This window comes from Buteo buteo, chromosome 11, assembly GCF_964188355.1.
Source record: "Buteo buteo chromosome 11, bButBut1.hap1.1, whole genome shotgun sequence".
NCBI classification, from domain to species: domain Eukaryota; kingdom Metazoa; phylum Chordata; class Aves; order Accipitriformes; family Accipitridae; genus Buteo; species Buteo buteo.
The window spans coordinates 25,563,269-25,575,531 of NC_134181.1; the positions used below are offsets into that span (position 1 = coordinate 25,563,269).

At 44.8% G+C, this 12,263-nt stretch overlaps 1 protein-coding gene across 1 annotated transcript; it reads right to left on the reverse strand.

Moving 5' to 3' along the window:
• Positions 1–8,540: 8,540 nt before the first annotated feature.
• On the reverse strand, positions 8,541–10,462 carry LOC142036325 (uncharacterized). The gene is made up of 2 exons (XM_075039468.1): positions 10,442–10,462; positions 8,541–9,922 (listed from the first exon to the last, which is right to left on the reverse strand). The coding sequence occupies exon 2, from the start codon at positions 9,881–9,883 to the stop codon at positions 8,909–8,911; it is 975 nt and encodes a 324-aa protein (XP_074895569.1). The 5' UTR covers positions 9,884–9,922; positions 10,442–10,462; the 3' UTR covers positions 8,541–8,908.
• Between the last annotated feature and the right edge of the window lie 1,801 nt (positions 10,463–12,263).

Here is a 12,263-nt window from a genome sequence, read left to right on the forward strand (position 1 = left end):
TCCTTCAGGCTAGACTTATATCTCCACATCTTTCAATAACTCCCTCCCTCCCTGCACCATGCAGACCATGCTTGCTGGTGTATTTAATCTTATTGACAAGATATCAAGCCTTTTAAGAAGCCTGCTTTAAAATTCACCAAATTCACTGGAAAGATTTCCATTATCAGAAAATATAGCTCTGAAAAAAAAAAAGATAGCTATCAGAAAATCTTTAGCTCTGGCTTTAGGACCATACACATGCTTCGATCACAGACTGTGTATCTTCAAAGTCATAAGCAGGGGAAAGATAGCATGAAAATGCATGGCCAAGAGGATACTCCTGTAGCTTAGATAATGTATTGACACTAGCAAGCACTATTTTTCCCCAGATGAGAGACTAACCCAAGAAGTTTACCGCATGTACTGGCGTGCTGTCATCAGTAGCATGACAAATAGTTGAAAAATTCACTATATTCAGAAACTAAGCAAATGCAAAAAAAGTCCCAGACCAAAGCTATAGTTTAAAAGACAAAGATAAATGAATCAACATATACCAGAAGTCTGCAGTGTCATAACTTAAAAATTTTATTGTCTTTCATGACTAATTGGAGATTAAATCAAGAAAAGGGAGTACAATACATCAACAGCATTAAACATCCCACACACCAAGAGGAAAATTAACAGTAGGACCAGTGCTTACAAAGGAAAATCACACTGATCAGTGAGTAGCAACTTCAAAGCACATTACAAACATTTGGTGATTACAGGCAGACAAAGAGGAGAGATGATCTACAGTCTCTAAGCAAAGGAGGAAGAGCGTTCAGGGCGGTATCCATATCCATATCCAACACCAAATGAGCCAGGAGGGAAGCAGCAGGCAGTGCAGCCCTGCCTGCCCTTTGCCATGTGGGCTTAGTTGCCACAGCAGCCACCGCAGCAGCCTCTGTTATTGTTCATGGTGTAGCAGCAGGTCTGCATGGGCATGCAGTAGGTGGTGGGTTGGCAGCACTGCATGGGTGAGCAGCACATTGGTGTCTTGCAGCACTTCGGGCTGCTGTAGCAGCACACGGTGGTGTTATTTCCACCGCAGCATCCACAACCTCCGTTGGGCATGTTGTTGGTAGTAGTGTAGGCAAAGCTGAAAGAAACAGAGGGAGTCTGTCTGTGACTGGGAGCAGGATATTTGGAAATACAGAAATAATTTAAAGCTCTGTTTATGCTAAATTCGGAGATTCAAGGAGCTCGAACGGAGTGCTATCTTCTTTGTAGTAAATCTTGCTTGTAACTCTTCTCTCTGTCTTTTTCCTGTAATGTACATGTCCACCTACTCATACCAAGGCATCCCTAATGTCTTAGCAAGAATCACACAGCGCAGTGCACATAGTCCTCATTCTGGGCCCTTCTGAAATGTTCTCAGTCCCCTTGCTCTGCATGGCCCTGCTAATACTCCTATAGCCTCTCCATACTTTAACGCTTCTAGCTCATCCCCATAATTCCTAGTACACAGTTCATAAAAGCCCAACTTCAGCCTAAGTCCCAGTCCAGTTACCTGGTTATATTTGGATACTGTTATAAGATATACATAACATTTTTCTTCTGTGAAAAATAAGGAAGATTTAGATGCTCTCACTTACCCTGCTGAAGAGTGAGGAGAGGTGAAGGGAAGAGAAGATGAGCGAATGAAGTGAGCTGGGCCAGGAGACCTTTTATAGTCCTAGACACCTTCCTCCTGGAAGTGAGACAGCCATTGACCATTTGAACATCCCTGTTTACTAACCCAAACCCATACTTTTTAGCTATACGTGTCTTCTGGTATTTACTCTTTGCCATATTATATGTGATCACTACCTTTGTTTTGCCTCATAATTGTTTAGCCTGCAGATAATCAAAGGGCTTCTATGAATACTAATGAATTTGTCCTCTCTGCAGCTTTGCAAGGCAGCCAAAAAATGTGTCCTCGTATCTGTTTGACAAATGCAGACAGCGACGACCAAAGATGCTAAGGGACTTACTCAGCAGCGGCTGGTGCTGAATCAGTGTAAGAACTGAAACTGAATCCCCTGGGTTGCGTCTTTTGCACATATGATGGGCTGTTTCATTGGACTGGTGTTTGAAACAAATATTTGGAAAATTTCATCAAAATAGGTATGTTTGTTCCCTGTCACAGGACATGCACGTGAGGAGGGAACAAGAAGACCATGTGTTTGGGATGTGTCGGGAGTCATGCTGGCTCCTGGGTCTCAGTCACCTGCATGTGACTCCATGCAAGATCATCTTGCCCTCATGCATGCTAAGAGCATCTTTGCGATGCCGAAGCCATCATTATCTTTTGGCTTGCCTAAACTTCTGAAAATCCTCCAATTTGGGGGGTTTAGGTTTGCACATAGGCATCACTAACACAAGAATGCTTCACTTCCAGCTCTGCTTTGCTGGAGCTGCTTTCCTAAAAACATTTTCAAAAACTCTGAATTGAATATTCACTTTAGAATAATTTGCATTTTAATTAGAAAGCTAAGGGGCAGCACTGCCTGTGCAAGCAAGCAACACAAGGAGTCATGGCTCTGGGACTGGGCATGATGCATTGCAAGTCAGCATATCCCTCCTGTGACCTCCCATTGCATCCAGCTGAAATCCCCTTGTGTGCTGGAGCCCTGGCACCAAGCAGGACCACCCCTGCACAGCTCCTCAGCAGGGAGGGAGGGTTGTTTAGAGTTGGAGGTTGTGCAGGACTCTTTGTGGGTGTTGGAAGTGGTAAATGAAGGAGCCCAGCATGGACTGAGAGAGTGAGAGGAAGATGAAGGTGGAAGAGATATGACAAGCACAGGAAACTGGTTCTAACTGGGGTCATAGAGCTAAGTGGGAGGCAGGGACTCAGAAGTGATGCAGGAAGAGATATTACTGAGGTGAAACCATTTTCTGGGAGGGAAAGAAGAAGGGAGGAAGGTCAAGGTAAGGCAGAGCCTTGGGCAACTGAGCCAGGGTGGATGAATGGTTGTTTATTGCCAGCCACTGCCTCCAATGCACTTTGCTGTGGGGCTGAATGGTGGCAGGAACACAGGGTATTTGGGAGGAATTTTTTCCATGGCCTAAAATTGCTGCTCTCATTTGAAACCCTCGCCACATTATCCTGAGAGGAGTGCTGCCTAATGAGAGGATGGTGGAGCCTGCCTGGCGAGTTCCCTGCCTCCTGCCTGACACCCTCCGGGATCCCTGGGGTCCTCTGAAGAGGGGTCCTCCTAGATGAGTGGCTACCAGCCCCAAAGATGCTAACAGGGGCCTTGGTTTATTTTCTGCACAGTGCAAGGGGGAGCAGATTGTGATTTTAGTGCCAATTTGCCCCTGCAGTAAATGCAGCCAGCTCCTTTCCAGGCTTTCCTGGAATGAGAGTAATTCCTTGAGTGAAATGGTGGAGAAGCAACACATGTAATTGCAACTTCTCCAGACAGGGTAGAAGAACACGCATGGCATTTTCTTTCCAGCAGTTCTCCTCTGAGGTGACATACACTTGCCTGCCCAAGAGAACTGATTAATTTACAAGGAATTAATGGGGCAGAAGCAAAGGGGCGCACTTCACTTGTGCCTCCAGAGGGAAAGTTCTCATTGGCAAATCCTGCAACTGCATGAAGAAGTGATGATCTAGATGGGCATTTCCCACCCATGATAATTGTGTCCAGCCGTTTGTGTAACCTAGGTACTCAAATGGTCTTTGGTGAGTGGGCTATGGATCTTAATGCAAAGAAGAGACTGAAGCAGTGTGGAAACAGAGTCAGCAAAGGTGTTAGACACAGAATGTGGACTGTGGTGCAGACCTTGCATGCTATGTTTTGGTGCAACTCTTACTGACCCAGTCACTCCTTGAAGACAGTAGAGGTTTCTCACCATTTGTTCTAACACTTCAACTCAATATCTGGTAACCCAGACATTTTAGCAGAAGCAAGACCTCCATCTCATAAATCTTAAACTATTTATAGGGACTGCCTGTAGGTTCTGAAGTAGACCTCTAGCTGGTTAAAATACATGGAGCTTTTCTAGTTGGGATGTGCCTGTGTAAAACTGTTTCAGAAGAAATTCACATCCTTCACAAGTTTATGTATTATTTTCTTCCTATTTCTTTGTAGATTTATAGTGAGAGGAGAAATATTGCTTGCAGAAATAACAGACACTCAGCTTTTGTTTGAATAGACCCATGCAGAAGCTCAGAACCGCATCAGGGGTGAAATAATTTTCTTTGTGTAGGCACCCTCCCCTAGTTAGCACCTTTTAGACAGGAGCATCCCAAATTGGAAAAAAATGCGAAGAAAAGGTGATAGGTGCAGTGATACACTCTGGATTCACCAGCTAGCAAACAGATAACCACCAAGAGTTTTGCAGGGTCATGGACTACAGACTTTATTGTTTTTCAGACAGAGTCAAGCAAAACAGTGATGAAAAGAATTAAACATCCCACACACCAAGAGGAAAATTAACAGTAGGACTAGTGCTTACAAAGAAAAATCACACTGATCAGTGAGTAGCAACTTCAAAGCACATTACAAACATTTGGTGATTACAGGCAGACAAAGAGGAGAGATGATCTACAGTCTCTAAGCAAAGGAGGAAGAGCGTTCAGGGCGGTATCCATATCCATATCCAACACCAAATGAGCCAGGAGGGAAGCAGCAGGCAGTGCAGCCCTGCCTGCCCTTTGCCATGTGGGCTTAGTTGCCACAGCAGCCGCTGCCGCTGCCGCCGCCACAGCAGCCTCCGTTATTGTTCATGGTGTAGCAGCAGGTCTGCATGGGCATGCAGTAGGTGGTGGGGCGGCAGCACTGCATGGGTGAGCAGCACATTGGTGTCTTGCAGCACTTTGGGCTGCTGTAGCAGCACACAGTGTAGTTATTTCCACCGCAGCATCCACAACCTCCGTTGGGCATGTTGTTGGTAGTAGTGTAGGCAAAGCTGGAAGAAACAGAGAGAGTCTTTTTTTTCTCTGCCTGAATCTCCCAGTTGTTTAGGCAGCTTAAAACATTCTTATCCCAAAGTCCATCTCAAACTGGCTGGGGAAGTCCCTACTGACCAGAATCCCATGACAGCCTTTCCCTGAGTTCTCCACATTTTTGCATTGGACACTGGTGCATTTGGCATATTGTCCAGCACTGGTTCCACCAGAAAGAAACCACCCAGGTGGATCCCAAAACCAATCTCTCAAAATTGGTCCCAAACCAGACAGTACAGGAAATCCTGGACTGCTTCCTGCAAAAGCACACAGAAGTACAGTAGAATGCAAATGAAAAGGCAAGTGGTAAACTCTGACTTACCCTGTTGACCAGTGAGGACAAGAGAGGAGAAGTCAAGATGAGTGAATGAAGACCACTGTGATGGAGAGCCTTTTATATGCTTCAAAGACATCCCCCTGGAAATGAGGCATTCTTTGGCAATTCTGACTTCATACTGTATCACCCAGTATGCCTCTCACGTGTCTTCCGGTATTTAATCTTTACCTCTTTTTGTTTGCTCACCACCTCAATTCTGCACTGTAATTAGTTGTACATACAAACAACAGGTGCAAATTTTCTAGTGAATTTGCATTAATGGGAACCAGAGGTAGCTGTAAAGTATTGCTATCCACTTCCCAAGGAATGACCTTGAGACACAGAGATACTTAACAATGTGCCCGGGGGAGGTGGGTGCTGAAGCAGTGGCAGAACCATGCCTGGAACTTGGAATTGTCACCACTTGTGTCCCCTCTGCACTTGGCTGGGATTTTGGGGAACAAGTGGAGGCTATGGGTCTATGTGAATCCTTTTTTCCGGCCTCTGAAAGGTGGCGATCTGGTCAAAGTTAAGACTGAAGATTTTCTCCTTTCTTAGTCTTGTTCTTGGGTTTCCCTCCATGGTGTTTGGTCCTCACACCCCCTGCTTTTTATTTCTACTAAACTATTAAGAATTTTTTTCATTTTCATCCATGAAAGAGATGGATTAAGTCTAAATTAAGCAGCTTTCAAGCAGTAGTGCACACGTTAGCTTTTTTTCTCTGTTGTTTCCATACACTCCATTTTCTGAGACTTTCTAAGGTCTGTGAGACTGAGACAGCTTGTATTTAATGGTATTTGTGATGATCACATTTGAGTGTTTCACACTAACAATTTGGTTTTGTGTCACTGTAGGCAAGCATGAGGTTCAAGACTGGAAATCCAATCCTGAGTGCATTTCTCTGTGCCTTTCCCCTGTACCTCAGGAGCCCAGCTAGTATCTCACAGATGCTCTGAGTTCAGACACTTGACAGGACTTTTTCAGCAATTGCTTATAGTCGTTTTGGCTGCAGTGTGCTAAGGCAAAGGCTGCTGTGCTTGCAAAGCTTGACTGAACAGTCAGGAGGGAATGGGTAAGATGGTTGGAGTCAAGGTAGATATTATGAAGCAGGCTTGGAGATGGGGGAAGGAATTGTGGACATGTGCAGAGCCAGGACAGCTCCATGTGAGAAGAAGGTGTTGGAGTTTTCATCTGATGAGAGGGGACACCAATATAAGATGAGAGTCCCAAGATGCTGAGGCAGCATCTACTCATGGCAAATTAAGGCTGCCATCATGTTCAGCGGACTCTGAGTGTGAGGCTGGAGTGGTGGCAGTTGATCCCTGGTGGCTGGGACACGTAGTTTCTTCCCAAGATGTGAACATGACCTCTTATGACTTTGGGTGTCTCTTCTGGAATTGTCCCTAGGGAAGCATTGTTTCGGTCACATGATAATAGCCAGATACCTGCCTGCAGGAAGTAATGCCCTCTTTGTTTAAACCCTCAAACATGTCATCCACTGAATAAGTCATTCATTACCTTTTAATCAGGCTTTATTGTCGCCATATTGGCCAAGATGATCCCTGTGTTAGAATCATAGAATCATAGAACGGTTTGGGTTGGAAGGGACCTTTAAAGGTCACCTAATCTGACCCCTCCCCACCATGAACAGGGACATCTCCTACTCCATCAGGTTGCTCAGAGCCCTGTCCAACCCAACCTCGAATGTCTCCAGCGATGGGGCATTTACCACCTCTCTGGGCAGCCTGTACTAGTGTCTCACCACCCTCAGAGTAAAAAATGTCTTCCTTCTATCTATTCTGAATCTACCCTCCTTTATAATAATTATTTACCCTTGTCCTATTGCTACAGGCCCTACTAAAAAGTCTGTCCCCATCTTTAAGAAAGATACTTTCTTAAAGCCCGCTTTAAGTATTGAAAGGCTGCAGTGAAGTCTCCCTAGAGCCTTCTCTTCTCCAGGCTGAACAACCCCAACTCTCTCAGGCTGTCCTTATAGGAGAGGCGTTTCAGCCCTCTGATGATTTTTGTGGCCCTCCTCTGGACCTGTTCCAACAGGTCCATGTGTTTCTTAGAAATGGATGTGAACCCTGCAAGGCTGTTGCTAATCAGGGTCTTATACAGATATTGAGGATATACTGGCATTTAATGTATAGCTGGGTCAGAAATAACATACTTCCACACTAAATCCCTTTTACATGCCATGCCATGCCATGCCATGCCATGCCATGCCATGCCACGATGTCTTTGTAAACTTCCATGGTGGTTACATGAATTTGAGAGCTACAGTACCTTTGTGAATGGGGAGGAATCTGTCATGGCAGCTTTTCCAGCATATGATGAGATTAATATTCACAGGAATTTCTTAACAGAATGCACTGCTGATATAGTATGTTATGATATGGTATAGGATATCCTTCTGCCAGTGTATTGTACCTGATTTACTTATTAATAAAAAACTCCTAAAGACCTGAGTAATGTTTTCAGAAGAGTCTAACCTGGTAGAGAAGATTATTCTAATGCAGACTTTGTGTATGCTCTGAAGATTTGGTTGAGGGAAGCAATCAAGACAGTGCTCAAGGCATTTTCCTGAGACATACAATTCACAGCTGAGTCCTGAATTTTAATAGTAAAGGAAGTGCCAGCCAGGTAGAAAAGGGACTGTTGACTCATGTGTGTGCTATTTTAGGAATGAAGCTTTTAAGTTGTATGCTAACAGCTGGGTTTCATTCCACTACTTGTAGTTCAGGAACACTGTGTATGAAAATCTCTGCTCATACAAAAATAATTCACTGATTTAACTTGTTTTCTGAAATTTTATTTTTGAAGATGATAGTGGAAGAAGATGGTGCCTGCTATTCAGTGAGTAGTGAATTCATCTCAGTACCTACTGAAATACCTATTCTAGTATCAGGGATGAGTTCCTATACATCTTATGGAGTGGTGTGTTTTCAGATGGTGGAATTATGCATGCTTCATTCAGTCATGTCCTTTGAGTTTTATTTGCCTTAACCATTTAATTTTATAGTAAAAATTGAGCTAACTGAGGCAGATGATCAGTAGGTGCAAGAAGGGATCATACTGCTCTGCTTGCTGTCTTTAGACATGACCTAATTTATGCCAATGGGAAACATGGCTGGGCAGCTCTTTGTTTCTTATATGTTAGTCGGTGCCACAGGAGCATGTTAGGAGCCTGGCTGAAGGCATAGAAAACGGCACCAGAATGAGGACACATTCTGGGCAAAGCAACGTAAGAATAACCAAAAGACAAGGTTTTGTGTTTTGCTTAATGCTAAGTTTTATTGTCTACAAGTCACGAGAGAAAATGAAGGATGATCACGTTAACAGCAAAGTTGTCCAAAGTCCCATACACCAAGGAGAGAATTAACAGCCCCACTAATATCTAATAGCTCTTTGCCTTATACAGTGGTTGATATATTCAAGTGCATTGCAGATGTTCAATAATTAAAGGACAGAAAGAAGACAGCTTAAGTTTGAAAACAAGAAGAGAATCACTAGGCATTTACTCCATTGTCATATGAACCAGAAGCAAATGAGCAGGTTTTCATCTCCTTGTGCCTGTTCTTGATGCACGCCAGAGATGGGAGCCAGCAGAGTTGCTTTTGCTACCCAGAGCTGGCTCAGCAACACTTCTTAATTGTGGTACAGCACTGCTGGATGGGTATGCAATACTTCCTCATGGGAGAGCAGTTTTGCATGGGGCTGCAACACACCACAATGGGCTTCTTCACCATGTAGGAGCAGCAAGACAGACAACCAGAGCAGCAGCAGGGGCGGCAGCCACAGGAGCAGCAGGGTTGCTGGGCACAGCAGCAGCAGGACTTCTGGCACACCTTGGTACAGCAGATGGGCTGCTGGCAGGAGTCACAGCAGGGCTTCTGGCACGGGTCACAGCAGGACTGCTGGCAAGGGTCACAGCAGGGCTTTTGGCAGGGGTCACAGCAGGACTGCTGGCAAGGGTCACAGCAGGGCTTTTGGCAGGGGTCACAGCAGGACTGCTGGCAGGGGTCACAGCAGGGCTTTTGGCAGGGGTCACAGCAGGACTGCTGGCAGGGGTCACAGCAGGGCTTCTGGCACGGGTCACAGCAGGACTGCTGGCAGGGGTCACAGCAGGGCTTCTGGCAGGGGTCGCAGCAGGACTGCTGGCAGGGGTCACAGCAGGGCTTCTGGCAGGGGTCGCAGCAGGACTGCTGGCAGGGGTCACAGCAGGGCTTCTGGCAGGGGTCACAACAGACAGACTGCTGGCAGGGGTCACAGCAGGGCTTCTGGCAGGGGTCGCAGCAGGACTGCTGGCACGGGTCACAGCAGGGCTTCTGGCATGGGTCACAGCAGGACTGCTGGCAGGGGTCACAGCAGGGCTTCTGGCACGGGTCACAGCAGGGCTTCTGGCAGGGGTCACAGCAGGGCTTCTGGCACGGGTCACAGCAGACAGACTGCTGGCAGGGGTCACAGCAGGGCTTCTGGCATGGGTCGCAGCAGATGGACTGCTGGCATGGGCTGCAGCAGATGTTCTTCTGGCACGGCTGGCTGCAGCACACTGTTCTGTTCTTCACGATGGAACAGCATCCAGTAGAGCAACATCTGCTAGAGCACATGTTTTTTGTAGTGTAGTCAAAGCTGGAAGGACCGAGGACCTGAAACACAGTGTACTTTCAGATACAACCCATCTTTCCAAGTATATAGATCCGTTTTATTTTGGCATACAAATGCTGCTGTCTAGGCCCATGGGTGATAGCCATATCACACAGTGCTTCCTATTTATTTGTCTTAAGTTGCAAAAAAAAAGATCCTTAGAGAAATCAAGCCACCTGTCACTATCCGAGCAATATTTGTGCATCTTTTGAACTATCCTAGAAACTAACTTTCCTGTGGTCATCCATGAAGACCTGAATTTCCATCCCAAGAAGCTTATTTTCCACTGTGCTCTCTCTTACCAACTGTCTTTTGCAATAAGCAATAGACCAACAGGCTAGGAAAATCTGGTTTTCAGAGAGAGCTGTAGATCATAGAATCATAGAATAGTTTGGGTTGGAAGGGACCTTTAATGGTCATCTTTTCCAACACCCTACAAAGATACTTTTCAATTCATTGCTTGACCAAAACCAAATGAGAACCATTGGTACCAAGGAACACTGCTAATAGGTAACACTTACCGTGCCAACTGAGTGGTGCAGTTGAGTGAGGAGCAAAGGGACAGGAACACCTTTTATTTAGCTCGAAATTGTCCTGCCGGAAATGAGGTACCCCACAGCAATTCGTGATTTACACACTAAGCCTATACTTATTTGTTGAATGTGCCTTCATCTATTTAGTCTTTGCCTCATTGTTTTTGACCAACCCCTCAATTTTGTGTTATTATCAATTTGTTCTGTAAATTTTTTACAATGTTTTAATGTCAAGTTAATTCTTCTGTGATGCTTGTGAACTGCATAAAAGGTATGTTTCTGCTCATTTTGCATATGGTAACGCTGTTACATTGAGATGTTGGTGGCTTGTTCAGAGCTAGTGAGTGCTCAATTAACATAGAAATCATAATTAAGATTGAGGAGCAGTGGATTCCAGAGGCATGCAGAGGCCTTCTGGATGTCAGTCACTCCTCAATATGATTTTTTAAAAATAGAATTCTAGCAAGTGTAATTCCATGACCCCGTATTTTGTTTTTGAATGTAGAAATGTTGAAGCCCAATGTCTTTCTTTGGAGTCTCTGGTCATTGGAAGGGCAAGTAAGTAACAGAAAGTTCTTGACATCTCATCCCTTGATGCCTTATCCCATCCATGCATGGGAAAACACATGCCGTTGTCCTTGCCAATATCAGAAATTTTAGGTGCAAAGGACTGTGCAGATTCATCATGGAAATTTGGAATAGAGTTTGGGTCAGAGTCCATATTTTTCCAATTCCTTTTTGACATCTTTAAATAAAAGAAAAAAGCAAAACGCAAAACTTTTCTGGAATTTTTACATCCTGTTTCTGCTTAGCATAACTTGATCTGCAAAATTCCTATTTCATTTTTTTTAAGTTCTAGTATGCCCTCGAGTAATGAAAGACCCACCTACGGATGTTATTTCTGGAATAACTCTATGCTCAGTTCTCAGACACCCATTGGCTGTCATTAGTGCTGATGCTAATGATCATGTTGCAATTATTCATTATTGATGTTAATATTTATTTTGCATGAAAGCCTGAAGGACTCACATGATGCCCTGAGCACCTTTAGGGTTTCAAATTAAACTACATTTTTAAAAAAAATTATCTCTCTCCGGTCAGAGGGAATTCACGGGACCTGGGACTGTACCTGACGTGATTAAATGTTTCATTTCTGAGATCACCCTAAGGAGGAGGGCTGCTCCTGCTGCTGCGGGAATACATCTGTGGGAGCAGAGCACTGAAGGACCCTTGACCACCCTCCCCTACAGTGTAGAGTTTCACTGGAGATATCCTGATTTCTGCTGAGGTGAAGGAGAGAAGATTCAGGCCATTTCTGTTCATACAAAACCACAGAGTGATCCAGATCACAGATGATGCTGAGCACATGATAGGTCATCGTGAAACTTCAGTTTGACTTCTGGTGACATAAAGCATCCATTTCCAGTCAGTTTCTGTTGGGTAGTTACTGTTTTTATTTGGCAGCTTTTAGAAAGCTACCCAGTCTAGCTTTGAAGAATTCAAAGGACCATGAAGTCACAACTTCTCCAGGCAAGCTCTTTCCAAGGTCAATGTTCCTGTCCACTAAACCATAGGCTTCATTTCCTATTGCGTTTGGCTTCATGCTGATGACCCAGTTAGACTAGGTCACTGCCACACACTGTAATCTAATTAGTGATAGAGATTTACACCAGGTGAGTACCTGCATCTCAGCTAACAATAAAGGACGCTCATGGCAACCTAGGAGATGGCTGGGAGGGGATTTCTGAGCCTGCAGAAAAATGACAGGAGACTCCAACATTAGAAATGTGGGGGATCTTGAGCAGTGAGG